Source organism: Morus notabilis, unplaced genomic scaffold (genome assembly GCF_000414095.1).
Source record: "Morus notabilis unplaced genomic scaffold, ASM41409v2 Scaffold62, whole genome shotgun sequence".
Taxonomy (NCBI): Eukaryota; Viridiplantae; Streptophyta; class Magnoliopsida; order Rosales; family Moraceae; genus Morus; species Morus notabilis.
Window position 1 is genome coordinate 221,310 of NW_010365441.1, and position 15,842 is coordinate 237,151.

Below are 15,842 nucleotides of genomic sequence, written 5' to 3' on the forward strand. Positions count from 1 at the left end.
TCAAAAAATAGAAAGATATACATTCGTTTCCACTACCTGCTTTTCTTTTACAAAGGGTATGAACAATTAATTATAAGTAAAAAGAAAATGCCTCAATAATTAACCTGAACAACGCTCACACCTACCAAATTATCAGACACCAAAACCTAACTCAACACAGAGCCACCATACAACAAAATCAGCATACAGAGATACAGACGCGAAGAAACAGCAGGATTGCGCTAAAAACAGGCAGAAGCAACCACGTTTCCACTCTGCACTTCTCTACATTGATGGCCTAATCTCCATCAACAACAAATGACGATCTTGCGATCCCGGAGAACACCAATTACGGAGACATTTCGTTCCATTGAACCAATGGACGCTGATCCCCGAAAAAAAGTGTGATGATAAGTATGACTGTTATTTTTGGGTTCTAATCACGTATCATCAAAGTGAAAGCAGTCAGCAACTCTTAAATGCTTTGCTAGCCGAAGAACAGCAGCCCGCACAACATCAGACTCGGGAGAGACGGAACCAGGAAGAGATGGTAAGCACGTGGGCAAACATTGCTCGTTATCTTCTGGAGAACAGAAGAAATACAGCACCGATCTGCAGAATATGAATCTGGAAATAGAAGCATGTCATCAGCATGAGACCTCCCTCTTAAACACAGAATCAAAGCTCGGAAAGAATTGTTAGTATATTTTTGTCATTAAAATTCATAGCATAATTCGTGCTATGATGCTGTCCTTGTACAGAGGCACAATGCATCAGGACATCAGGATCTTACTTATAATAAAAGCTGTTAACTTGTAAAATGAATTTTTGTGGGAAATAGCAATTATGAATCATCTACGGTTTATCAGTCAACAAGAAGTTTTACGACTGATTTGTTTACCAACAGCACGTGGAATTACAAGTCACAACAGATTAGTCTAATTATAGGTGGCTTCTTGCACAATTCCATTAAAGATTATTACAGTAGAATGTACTCGGATCTGGAATTTGTTACTCTGCATTGTTAGGCCTTAGTGGGAAGGTGTGAAACTACACTTGTTCTTAAATTAAAATGTTATCAACTAAAATGAGAGAGAGTTGCTATCTGCTATACAAAAGCTCAAACCTCAGAATAAGTCGCCGGAGAAATGGATCAGATAAAACTTGTGCCCAAACCAGATCCAGAATTGTTGATGTGCATAGAATTACTTCCCACTCAGAGAAGGCAGTGGAGAGTATCTCCTCAGCATCATTATAAACACCCTAAAAAGAGAGACAAATGAGAAGATACCCAAGGCATTAAATATTCGGGAAGTACAAAGAAGTTCTTGAGTTAACTTACTGCCTCCGTATCCAAATATGAAAGGCCAACTAATTGGCAAAATGCTGACAGAGGAGCAGTCAAGAAAAACGTAAACTGACTTCCATTTTGTGTTGTATCAGCATCAGATGGGTTCTTAAACACCGGTAGCAAAGGTGACAGAAATAGAGCAGCTGGCTCGCCCCTCTCTGCACCATGCAAAACCTGAAAAATTCACAACTTCCAAGTAAGCACCTTGAGAGGGATGACAATCAGATGCAGATGGACTGATGCATCATGTTACTCTTTCAAAAGCACCTTGAGAGGGATGACGATCAGATACACGTAAGCAACTTAGTAATATGTTATCACCATATGTTAAAAATAAAATAAAATAAAAACCCTCCAAAAGCATCAAAAGGGCCAAAAAATCTCTTAAGAATATTTTCCATCCATATTTTATGTGTTGGATGACTCAGCGAACCATTAAAGGCTTGATAATGGTTTATCAACAGATGGTGGACACAATACACATATTTTCTGCAAGTGCGTTTAGTCGCATAAGGCCATTCTAAATAATTTAGACAGCCAAAAGGGTTACAACTATAGCATCGGTGTAGGCAACTGCAGAATTACATTAATAACGAAGAGAAAACAATTGACCTAACTTTGGAGTTCTTTAGCAAAGATGAAAGCAGAAATCATTACGTTGTCTCAGAACTTGATTCAAGTAGACATGGCAATTTGTATTTTAAAAAAAAAAAAGTGCACAATAACATTAAAAAAGAAAAGAAAGAAAAACCATGAAGAAAAAAATATGCAATTATTGAAAAAAAAGGAGTGGGGAGAGGGTAACAAAGTATGATCTCAACTACATTTTACTGCACAAGAAAACATTGAGCCTTGGAAAGCCATGCACAAGTTTTGACAAACCTGCCTTGAATGCATGGCTGCTGTCACTATCAATAATCAAGAAAAGAGGTCTACGTGTAAATGGAACAATATCTCCAGGATAGAGGTTATTTAAACCTGAAAATCCAAAGAATAGTTAGATAATAGTGGAACAATAAGATAACGCCTCTGAGAGCTAAATAAAAACACGATTGCTCATAATAAAAGAGTACTGTTTATTTACAATGATTTTATCGGCACCTACCACCATTTCCTCCTGGCCCGAACCAAAGATATTTATCATAAAATCCACTCGACGAATCTCCCTTGTCACTTACACAAGAATCCGTCAGCGTATTATTCTGCTCGTGGAGGGACACGGCTTTGTTTCTTGGCAATTTCTGAGATCCTCCTACGCATTCCATTTGGGTAACATTACGACCAACTTTCCCTGCATAATTCATGATCAAGGTTACTTGTTTTGGATGGCAACACTTGAATAGTTGATTCTTTATCATAACATAACAAAAGTAACAAACCTGAGGCTGAAAGGTATACAAGCACAATACCATCTGGGGGAAGCTCCTCACAAATTGTAGCCAAAACCTGCCAAGTGCCAACACATAATGAAGTTAAACATAAGCTTTGCCAACCATACATCTATTACAGAAGAATTTCTTTTGGGCATGTAAGGTAGAGGTGACCAAACTTCCTGTTCACAAATGATTCTCAACATAACCGTAATCAAATGCAGCAGTTTGACGAAGGGCTACTGGACATAAACCTAATGAAACCTCATTACCCAAGAATGAATATAACGACAGACTATATCATTCCAACCATTTACAGAGAGTTCCTGTGTCAGGCATTGGATGCTTAAAAGTTGATATTCACAAACACCTCTTAACAAAAAACTCATCCAAAGCAGCAGCTTTGAAAATGGGCCTCTTTGCCTAGTGGAGCTCGTTAGCCCAAAGATCATAATAGAAATAACGGAACCTATCAACTCCCAAAAACGAATGGAAACTGCAGTTGATAAGGCATAAACCATGAGGTTTAACAGCCAATTCTATAAAACTCACCGCTATCAAATGGGTCACAGAAGGACGATAGAGAATAGCTTTCCTTGGGTTTGGAGGGAGAGTTGGATCAGTCATGTCTGCTGCCAAGTTCATATCAATTAGTCCGGAAGCCCCAGAATGATCAGTAAAAGAGCCATTCTCCTTTGGCTCAATTGGACGCTTTTGGTAAAAGGATCCAGTTGGCTCCCATTCCAAACATTGCAACATTCTGAATGTGTCCAACGTAAGTTCAGCAAACTTCACCTGCGGGTGGCAGTATGTAAACATTCAAAAAGTTTTTCATTTTTGCAGGGTTTTCATGTTGATTACCTCTAGATGAATAAAAATCATAAGCCAGCAGTGTGAACTAAACTATTGTACCTCATTCCTGTGATAGCTTGTCAGCAGGGCATCTTGAAATTTCAAAACCTTCTTTGCATGAAAACGGGACAAATATGGAAGAGATTTTGGATGAGAATCAAATGTAGCACAATACCGCAATGGTCGGACATTCATAAAAGCTGTATCAACTTTCATAAATCGAACAATTTCTTGTACCACTTGCCTCCATTCTTTAAAGTTAGTATCCTATGGAGAGAGTTAAGAGATCCATAATCAGGTAACTGAAAAATTTGTTTACAGGACATAATTAGAGGAAAACTAATTCTGTCTACATATACTAGGAGAAAAAAGAAATTCAATGAGTAGACAAGAAGACATTATGTCTTTGGAATATAGTATGATTGATGAATGATTTCAAATAACTTTATAACGAGGAACAAGAGATATAAATATTGTGGAATTTATGGTTATGTTAATATGTTGGGGCTATTTAGGATATACTCAAGCGTATTTTGTTAGTGTTATGTTTATTTATTAGGATTAATCTATAAATAGAACTCGCGTTTGTATTCTTCACTTTGGACCTTAATTTCCCCTAGACTGTTCTCTGTTCTTTTCAAATTCATCTTCTTCTCTATATTCTTGTTTCTCCTATTCTTTTCTCTCTCTTTCTTAAATAAAAAACTGTGTTAGAATTCTATGCTCCTTAAATAATAATAATAATAATAATAATAATAATAATAATAATAATAATAATTTGACGCGAAAAAGAACAAAAAAACTAGTGGTTTTTGGGCATTTAATCTTCCCAGTCATAAATTATACATATACACAATGACGATACTCAGTGACACTTGCGTTAACATCAACCAACTACTAGAACAGTTTTTCGCGGCTTCTCCCTGCCAAAACAGAGACACATCCCACCAACCACACCAACGACAAGAAAAGTAAAGAATGAAAAATAAAAATCTCCGCACAAGTACTGGAAAACCGATGTGGTGCCTGTTATGTGGCCTACAACTTAACACTCAATACTTGTGTCAATTATTGTACGAATTACAATGCATTGTTTAAGGAAAATTGAAGCTACTACCATAACCAGGTTCCTTCTGAAAAGTATAACTTTATTTGACTGTTTTTTCAAGTCAGCATGATAACCAAACCCAGTGAGATAGGTTGACAGAGAGTTTTTTTTTTTTTTTTTTTTAAATATTTTTTTCATTATATTATGTTTAATCTCTGTCAGCGTGTTGTCGATTCTATACCCAAACCCAGCTTAGTCGGTGAGATTACCTAGTCCACCAGGAACTAACCGAAGGCAGATGAACAAAAACCCAGAGTATCATCCTTCGTCGATTTTCTTATAAGACTGATTACTACATATCAGAATTAAAAGTGCTCAATTAACTGATTACTGCATATCAAAATTACATAATTAACTTAGAAGTTACTCGTGGAATCTTGATTATGTGCCCCTAGAAGTCTAATCAAATTGCAAATAAGAAAAGACCAATCTAATCGATCTAATTGCCGCAATCAGTCGTACTAATTCCGTTACGAAAAACTTCCTGATTAGTGAAAAGGAGAAGATTAAGCATACGATTGTTGAACTAACTAAATTAAGCTAAAAAAAAAAAAAATACTCAATTGCTCGACAAGAAATTAAAAAGGAAATTTACCCGAAAATTGGCTTTGCTGTCATCAACAAGAGCCTTGAAGCGGTCCAAGAGATGCTTGACCATCTCCGTCCGGTTCAAAATGAAAGAAACAAGTAAAAACCTGGCGTAAAACCTCAATTCCTTGAACCTAACACCGAGATCTTTCCCGAAACCCTTGGATCCCTGAAAGTAGCCGCGATTAAGAATGGCCTCGTAGAAGACGCAGGCCTCGACAAGAAACCTCGCCTCGCTGGTCCTCATGTACTGGCCGAAGTAGAGCTGGCCGATCCGGCTCGCGATCTCGCCGATTTCCCAGCGGTTCAGGCCGGCCTCCACGAGCCTCGCCCGGTTCTCCTGCTGGTACTTCCACAGCCGCATGTACGCCTTGAACACCTTCTGGAAGTAGTGCTGGTTCTGGACCCGCCCGTACGCCGGCACGTCGCGAACCCTAGCGAACTTCCGGTCCGCGCTCTCCACCAGCGCTCGGAAAGTCCTCGACACGACGTCGTTCTCGGACATCTCCGGAGCCGACGAATAACGATACCTCCAGAATCCTCTTCAGTTCTCCGACCGACGGCGGCGATTTTCCCCGGCGCAGACCGGAAAATCTACTCACCGGAAAATTTTTCAGAGAGAGAAAAACGCAACTCTTTTTTTTTTTTTTTTTGGTTTATGCTTGCTATATAAACCGATGATTAAATTAATAATTATCCGGCTAACGTCATAATAGTTCTACGAAATTTCTCTTCTTCTTTCTTTCTCTCTTTCTTTTTTTTTGTTTTTGGCTTTATTTAATTTTGCTTTTCGGCTTTTGCTTTTGGCGTTTGTTTCTGGTCGCTGAGTTTCAGTGACGAAGACAGAGAGAGAGAGAGAGAGATTTTGTGTTGAGTTTGATCGCTGAAACGCATGTGGGAGTAGTCAGGAGTGGTTCCGATTTGGAATTGAGGCTTTATTGGGTAATTCACATGAGTATGTTTGTGTCTGTCTGAGTAAGTTTTGGCTGTTGATGTATCTGATGTTTATGATCAGCTGACGGAATGCCGCCACGTGGCTATGTGCACACTGGTCACTGGATTTTATTTTCAAAGCTGTTGTTTTCAGAATATTATTTTGTATTTTCTGACAACTTACTCCTCAGACGAATAATGTTTTCTTTAACTAAAATAAACACTAGTAATTGAATTATTGCAAGAAACAAAAAGACAGTAATATTCCAAAAAGAAAAAAAAAGGAAACAGGATTTTATAATTCTGTGACTTATATACATGATTGCTTAAATAGTAATTTGATTCTGAAAATAATTTACTTTTTTCCCCGATTATTATTACTTAAAATAAAAGTAAGGTATTTTCGTAAGGTATACTCAAATTATAATTTTTAATTTTAACGTTTGAAATTTAATTTTTTTTAAAAAAAATACCATAGTAAAATTAATAACTTGAATTTAAGTATATAAAACAAACGGCCTTAAGTAATCACGTTTTTTAAACATTAACACTATGTTTAGTAGAGTGAAAAAGAGAGAGAAAATAAATTGAAGGAATGATTTTAGAGAGAAAAGGGAATCTTAAGGCCCGTTTGAAAGTGTTTTTAAAATTGTTTTGTTTTTAGATGAAAATAAAAATGAAAAGGTTTTGAAAACCGTACCAGAATCGTTTCTAACACTGTGTTTGGTTGTTTTATTAAGAGATTATTTTTAGTATAAAAAAATAAAATTGTGTTCAGTTTATACTTTTAAAATTCTATTTTCAGTACCTAAATTAATAATTCCTAATTAATATATTAAGTAATTACCAATTGATAATAACTTGATAAAAAATAATTTTGTAGCAAAAAAATTAATATATATAATAAGATAATATATTAAATAATTAAATAATTAAAAATTAATAAGCTAGGAGAATGGTTAAATTAGCTATTGACCGGCGTTGACCAGTGTTGATCGGAGCGTTGACGGGGGAGGCGGGTACCAAATTGGAGCTCTTGGCAAAAGGAATACCTTCCTGATGTTGGTTTCTCAGATCAGTGTCTGATTCGTCGAAAAAATGTCAAAAACATCAAAACTTGGCGGCGGCGACCCAAACTTCTCCAACAATGATCGAGGCTAAGATTGGTCGGGTTTTGCTCCTCTCAACAGCGGAAATACAACGGCATGGCTTGCTAGGAAAACAGAAGTTCGACAACACTAGAATCTCGAGTTGAAGAAAATAGCATGACGACTTCTCATCATGATTTCTGACAACTGGCGACGAGTGAGGCGACGTGGCTTTGGCTTCAAGAATTTCGGGGAACAAGGAGCAAGTTGGTCAACGAGTGGTGGTGGACGGCCGATGTACGGTGGGCGATTGTGATGGCAGACAAGAGAGATGAAAATGGAAATGAAAGAGGAAAAACGATAAAAGACCGTTTTCAAAAAGAAACACAAATAATAAAAACGAGAAAGACCATTTGCCATCTTATTTTCAATTTCATTTTCGGCGCCTTGATTTTTGTAAAAAATGGTTTCAAAACCGATTCCAAACCCGCATTTATGTTGTTTGGTAGAGAGAAAATAGAGATTGAAGGAAGTTATAAATTCATGGGGCCCACCACTTTTCATTCATTCCAACTTTGGGAAGAAAATAAGAGGAAAAAAAATTAACAAGTAAAAAAGGATGTAAAATAACTATTGTAACCTTAAACCATACACCATATTTTTATTTGTATAAGGGTATTGTTGCAGAATAATTTAGATTTTACAATTTATTTTCACTTTTCTTTCTCTTATATCAAACAACATGAAGGCAAACTTTCATTCTATCATTTTACTTTTTTCACCTAGGTATTTTATTTATCCTCCCTTTTTATTTTTCTTCCCTCCTACCAAACATAGCATGACTCCGTTTGGTAAGAGGGATGGAGAAGAGGAGTGATGGTGAGTTGAAGGGATGGAGAATGTGAGGATGAAGAGGATTATGGTAACCTTTTATATTGTTTGGTATGAGGGAGGAAGAATTAGAAGGATGAATGATTGAATGTTTGTTTAATTACTTTTTTGTCTTTTTTACTAATTTCATACTAAACTTTTTAAGAATACAATGGTCTTTTCTAATATTTAATGGGTAGCTTGTATGGATCATTTTATTAGAGAATGGGTGCAAAATGGTGAGTCCGGGTAGAGAAAGTCTCTTTACTTCTCCTCTCCCTCAAACTAAATAAGAGATCTGAGGATGTTTGGTAGATGGATTCGTTTCCTGATTTGAATCATAATTCGTGGTTCGCTACAATATTTTCTCTCACAAAAAATACACGTAAATCGAAAATGATTCGAATCATATGATTTGAATCCTCCAACCAAACGTCCTCTAAAGCTCTCCCTCCATCTCTTTCCAATCCCTCCACCCCTCTCCCTCCCTCTATCTCTTCCTCCTACCAAACATACTAAGGGGTAAGTAATTAAATTATTATTCTAAGGAGTTAATTACATTTATTCTTTTATATAGCAGCCCTTGCGGAATACTCAAACATTACAATATATATATTTTTGGGATAAACATTACAATATTTCAATAGCTACTCAAACATTACAATATTTCAATAGCCACTCAAACATTACAATACAACATTTTTATGTCAACACTACTTTTAAGCAATTTTTAGAAAAAGAGACTTTAATTTCAATATTTTTATGTTGAAAAAAGAAATAGTTCTTCAATGTTCCAAATAGCTATTCAAACATTACAAAGATAGTTTCAGCAAAAAAATAAAAAAATAAAAAAATAAACATTACAAAGATAGCACTTTTTTTTTTAATCCTCAATTATTTCAAATTTGTCTATTCTCAATTATGCAATAGTTCAAAACTAATTATGCAATAAACCCTCCAAATGGGGAGGGCAAACCCATTAAAATTTCAGAGTTTATTGCCATTAATCATATCACTTTAAAATTAAATTAATAGTCATTTATGAAATCTTTTTGATTGATAATCATTTATCATATCTAATAAATATTCCTATCTACAAAGCTTCATTAATGCTAATGTCAGAAGGAGAAAAAGGGTAGTAATCATCAACCTCTATGCATGGCTTTCATTTTTCTACTTTCTTCTTCCGAAAGTCATCTCTCTGTTTGACTAGAATGACATTACTAATTCCTAAATGCTTAAACTAATTTTTACCAATTTTCATTTAGGCCCCTCACGTGAGGAATTTATTCTTTTCCTTTTCTGATAAGCAATCTGAAAAGTGACCTTAGCTAAATTAAAAATGTTGTTCCAATATTTTATAAGGGGGGACAGCTTGCAACAAAGTTTGACTCTAGAAAACGAATCTGAGACAGTAGCAGTTTGTACAGTTTTGCCTAGCAAAATATATCAAAAAACTACTTCTTTGACCAAACATAATTTATTGTTGCTGTTCTATTTTTCATTTGTCCCACTCCTTTTTCTTATAAAATGCCTCAGTTGTCAAAATGGGGCAAGTGAGAAATTGGTTTTTTTTTTTTGGCAGTGCATGGTGAACCACCTTCTCTAATGCAATTAATTAAATGGTAGTCTTATCTGGGCCCTTCTTTATCAATATTAATATTGGTTGAGACGACAATCTCTTTCTGGAGAAAACAAAAATGTATTGTGTTTGGTACAAAATCATTTTGACTTAAAATTATCGTCTTAGTTTTGTATTACCAATCTGTTAAGTATCATATTAATTATTTAGGTTAATCTCACAAATGGTCTTGAAGTTTATTTTAAATCTCACTTTGATTCCTGACTTTTAACATATCTCACAGTTGGTCAATAAGATTTTATTTTATTTGAGTTTCGGTCTTTCCATTAATTAGGTATTAAATATTTGACAAAATCTGTTTAAATTATAAATGAAATTAAAAAGAGCTAAAATTTAGAGACTATTTTTGAAAATTAAATTTTGTTATTTGTATTGTTTTAATCCATAAACTTGAATTTGGTCCCTAACTTTTACAAGCTCTATCAAATATTTAACACCTAGTTAACGGAAAGATTAAAACTGAAATAGAGTAAAACATTTGAGACCAACTGTGGGGCGTTTTAAAAATCGAGGACATAATGTGAGATTGAGTGTAAACTTTAGGAATAATTTGTGAAATTAACCCTGATTATTTTTTTAAAGGATATCATATTAATTATTAGAAGATCTAAAAAATGACATATGTATTAAAAACTAAATAAATATTTTTAAAAATAATTAGGACAGAATACGGACTCAAATCACGTTTCAAAATGTTCTAAGAGATTTCTAAGTTCTAACAATCCACATTATACTACATTATCTAAAAATTTGAAATGCTTTTTTTTTTCTTAGAATAATTTAAAACGCCCCATAACTTATTTTTCCATGCATTAATATTTGAATTCATCAAATTACATGTTATAATAAAATCGGTGAATAGGTAATTTGACTAATCATGTATATATGATCGATATATGCATGTATCATTGCAAATAAAGTCGAAAGCTATTAAAGTTGCTCTTATTGTTGTATGACTATCTGGCATGTATTATATATATATATTGTGTTTGTATTTAGAGAATGATCTGGCATGTAGTTGAAACTCTAATTAATGCGCTGGATTTCATATAAAAAGTGAACACACATTATATATGAAATATGATAGACAGTTTTTTATTATGGGAAGAGGTCATGAAATATCGTGCCTAATCACATGGATTATTGTTTCCATTATGCCTCTGATTCCTCAATGAGTTTACAAGACTATTATTGATATAGGACCGGGAAGAATAGAATAATAGAGGTAGACTTCAGAGAGAAAATAAAATCAATAAAGTGAAACGGAATCAAGAGAAATATAGAAATTCAAGAAGAACAAGAAGTCAAAAGGAAGAAATCAATAATCACAATATCACTAATCATCAAAAACCTGAATGTACGTAACAATCACTAATCTATTTATAGAAAATGAATCCTAATCCTATTCCAAAAAAAGATAAACATAATCCTAATATCAAATTTAAATATTAAAATAATCCTAATTTAATTCGTTATCATTCTCCCCAATTTGAAAAAACTCAACTCCGGCGAGTTTTAAACTGAAAATAATCATGAAGCAACAATCTGAAAAAGCAAGAAATCTCTCAGCCTTAATACATGATTCTTAATTGAGCCATCGGTGTTTGCAAGTTGATTTAGGAGACATTTCAACTATCGAGAAAACGTCAAGAACAATCGAGACTTCTGATCACCATAGTTAGGAAATAATTCTACCTCTTTAAAAAATTAATTCCATAATCAAATTAGAAGGAAATTTAAATGAAATGCATTGGATCCACTTCCAACAACCGATTGCGAGATTGCGAGGAAGAGGATTCAATGGTTTTGGGAAGAGGTGGCTCAAGACAAAGAGTATCAACAATTTTTTTTTGGTCATAACCTCGTTATTTGCATCAACACTCGCAACAGGTGGGTTTGGTATACTAGGAATTGGAGAAGGTATAATAGGCATAGATTTTTTCTTTTGGTTTGGCAGGTTTCAAGATCAAAGTTTTCTTATACAGTCTAAAAAAATATTGATGCCCTTCAACATATCTCACATCATGATTATCAACCCGATGAAAGTCCTAACAAAATCTGAGTAACATTCATACGAAGGACATCGCAATAAACATATTGCTCATAAGGACCAAATTTAAGAGGTAGTAGACATCTTTGGGTGATTGTAAAATAACTTTTATTTTCTCAATATATTCAAAACGGTCTAGGGTGAGACTCAATTTAAAAATTCAAACAGTTGACAAATTTATTGACACAATAACAATTTTGTAAGGAGTATTTTGGACTGAGAGAAAAGTGTGAAAATAAGCCGTGTAATTTACGACCAGAACATAATTTTCTGTTAAGTTATAGAAATTCTCAAAGAGTATAGGTAAATTGTCTATCATAATAAGAGTCATGATAATAGTGACAGAGTGGAAAATTCATGATTTTTCTTTTTGTTTAAATGGATCCAATACACATAATTAAATTACCACCTAAAAAGATTATAGAAAAATTTTCAAAATAAAGGCAGCAAAATTTACCTACAAAAAATTGATGTCCACTGACGACCTTGTGTGGCAATCTGCGGTGGCATGTAATGGGCCACTTTCTCTTTTTTCCGTTTTTTGCCGCCTTCAATTTATGTGATGCTATCACATATGTCTCTAGTGCTGATCAATACGCGTGTGGGTGTGTTGTTGAAATCTTGCGGCTTAACAGCGTTGAATGAGACGTTTGGTTCATAAATTAAAATCATGAGATTAAAATTATTTTTAATTTATATATATTTTTTATGAAAAAAAATATTATAATTTATTAATTATGAATCATAATTCAAATTAAGGTATGAATTCTCTTATCAAACGTCACATAGAGATTTGCGCGGATAGAGAAAACTAGTTTTTTATTATTATTTTTTTTTTACAAGATTTTATTTGGAATGAAAAAGAAAAGATAAATTTGGTTAAAAAAAACGCCTTCGCTCTGATGTCAATTAATGATGAAGGCTATCATGAATTTTCGGAAATAAAAAAAGCTGTCATGGATGAGCCACCAAAGAAGTTGGCAAATAAAATATACTAAAATATTATTTTCACACTTTGAAGCACGTTTTTTTTTTCCTCAATGCATGTTAGATTAAATCAGGAAGCTGTTTAAATAAACTATGGGTGTTCGTTTTATATATTTGAATATTTTGAATATAAAATTTGTTTAAATAAACTATGGGTGTTCATTTTATATATTTGAATATTTTGAATATAAAATTTGTTTACTGAACTAGAAGGCTCCAAATTTCGCATTATATCTAATCTTATTGTTTATACCAAATTAAGCAAATTAAAGTATTTCAGCAAAAAAAAAAAAAAAAAATAGTAGTAGTAGGTTCCTCGGCTAAGATTTTGGCCACTCAGGAGTCAGGACGTCTTTTTTATTTTAATGTTTTTTGTTTTGTTTTTTTGGGTTTTTAGGCTCGTTTAATTCGCTGATTTGAGTTAAAATGTAACTTTATGTTATAATTTTTTACTGTAACAAAAAAGTTAGATGTGACTGTTTCTGAGAATTTTTTACCGTAGCAAAACTTAAATTTTAAACTCGAATCGGTAAAATGAACGAGACCTAAGGACTTGTTCATTTGTACCAAAACTTAAAAAAAATTTAAACTCAAGTTATAATTTTATTCAAATTCATGTTCTTTTGTAAAATTTGAGTTTGAACTTGAGTTTGAACTTGAGTTTGAGGCTAAAATCTGAGTCCAAGTTCTCCCTTCAACTCAGGCCTCATTCATTTCACTGATTTGAGTTTTGCTATAGTAAAAAATTCTCAAAAACAGTCACATCTAACTTTTTTACTACAGTAAAAATAAAGTCACATCTCAACTCGAATAAAAAACTTGAATCATCGAACAAAACTGACTCTCAAGTTCCTAAACTCAAGTTCAAGTTAATGAATAATATTTTTTCTATTCTTAAAAGCGCCATAACTTTTTCATTTTAATTCCGATTAAAATGATCTTTTTTTCATTGTGTTCACAACGAAAAGACGAATAAAACTCCATCCATATATACCCTATTAAAATTTTTTATCACCATTGAGTTTTTATTAAAATACTATCTAAATATAAATTTAAGTTTTGACACACTAAAATATAAACTCAAATAGATTATCAATTCAAACTATAACTCAAAATGTGCAGAGCAATACTTTCTCATGTGGCTAAATTCAAAACCAACTCGGTATATGAATCTTTCAAATAAGAGCAATACTTTCTCATGTGGCTAAATTCTCACTCTCTCATAAAGATTGTCCCATATGTCAGTCTCACATGAGTTCAACCAGTAGAGCCCGCTCTTTATGAGAGGACGGGGATATAACATGTGGGGCTAAACATAATTTTGAAAATGATAATCTTCAGTTATTGGATGTATTCTATTACAGTTCTCCAAATATATATCCGATCTAACTTTAGGGGTTCGACCTATCATATACTTTCAATCAAAATGAAAAGCAGCGTAGCTAAAGACAGAAAAACATTAATGTATAGCACTTTTTTGATTAACAAATCTCAGTTTTATAAACTCAAATAACAAATAGTTTACCGTTTTACGTTAAAACTAAATGATATCTAACCAATCACAGTTTATTATATTATATAATAAACATATATGATAACGTCAATCAAAAAACATTTCAAATTTATAAATTTTTAAATAATGTAGTACAATATAATTGATTAGACATCATTTTAAATACTAAAGTTAAATGAGTGATCATTTACGTCAGTGTCGGGGTTTGGATATGAGGGGCGAAAAAAAAGATTGTCCCTTTTTCTCCTTCATTTACTTCAAATTCAACCATTAATTTGAACGAAATTGTTCTTTCACATGTTTTCAGTCGAAACACATAATAAACTTAGATGCTCTGTTTATTTTGAGAGTTCTGACTTAATTTTAGATTATAATTTTTAGTTCGTTACTGTGTTCGTCTATAATAAAAGGCAAACAACCCAACCCCCACCCACAACTCATCAGATCAGCAAATTAATTTTAGAAGAAAATTATTACAAGAATGATTAGCAGACTTTTGGGACCATATGGAGTGCTTGGGTCAGCATCAAGAATTAAAGCTCTAAAATCTAATTATTGTAGATATGATGATTAGGAGTAGTTGAATGTTAATTGTCCGATCTGGTTTTCTTCCGATGCAATATAATCATTTTGCAAATATAATAATATATCGGTGTCCTAGCTTGGTGACAAAACGCTCAAATATAATCAGGTAGCTCTTTTCATATTAATAATAAAAAGTTGAGAGCTATCTTTCTTATTCCGAGTTAACTGTTATAAATTGAGATAAAATCAATCTCGTATCTTCTGTTATATACAAACTACTCAAAATACCTTATGTTTTTATAATATTAACGAAAATAGTAGAAAATAAGTCAATATAAAAAGCTTAAGAAAGTATATAGATAAACTTTTAGTTATAAAAATTAATAGGTTATAACTTGTCAAGTTATGATTCATAATCAGATAAATTATAGACAAACTTATCAAGTTATGGTTTATAGTCAGACAAGTTATATAACTTGTCAAGTTATGGTTCATAACCAGATAAATTATGGACGTAAATAGTAATTTGACATATTTATTAACTTATATAAACTATTAACCTATTAATTTTAATTCATCTCAACTCTTAACCTATTTTTTTCTTTCTTCCTAATATTAATTAGGTACTGTTAAAATCGTGATACAATAAATAAGCCCATTTGAGCCCAAGATCAGCTGAGGCCTGAGAGGCAGTGACACGGCAGTAAGTGATCTGGGCGTCGAAGCTATAACTAGTTTTACGCGGTTGGGGGCCGGCTACGCAATTTAGGATTAGCCAGTATGGATTACCCTAAAAAGCTTATATTTGTTTTGAATATTTAAATATTAAATCAGATGTTCAACCAAGGATAATTTATCTTTTTAAAAGAGAAAGAATATTTGTTAGTAGTTATCTAAAAAGAAAATTATATTGTAAATAGGGAACTATAAATGGGAGTTAAGAATCATAAAATCCCCACGAGTCTCATTTAAAGGTGTAACTCTTT

General features: G+C 33.1%; 1 protein-coding gene across 1 annotated transcript; it reads right to left on the reverse strand.

The window, feature by feature from the left end:
* Positions 1 to 7,602, reverse strand: LOC21402717 (protein SCAI). Its single transcript, XM_024172172.1, has 10 exons — positions 7,158 to 7,602; positions 5,256 to 6,322; positions 3,613 to 3,819; positions 3,253 to 3,495; positions 2,710 to 2,776; positions 2,436 to 2,621; positions 2,217 to 2,308; positions 1,322 to 1,504; positions 1,106 to 1,242; positions 1 to 606 (listed from the first exon to the last, which is right to left on the reverse strand). Exons 2-10 carry the CDS (start codon positions 5,751 to 5,753, stop codon positions 420 to 422), a joined length of 1,800 nt encoding a protein of 599 aa, XP_024027940.1. The 5' UTR covers positions 5,754 to 6,322; positions 7,158 to 7,602; the 3' UTR covers positions 1 to 419.
* Positions 7,603 to 15,842: the final 8,240 nt, after the last annotated feature.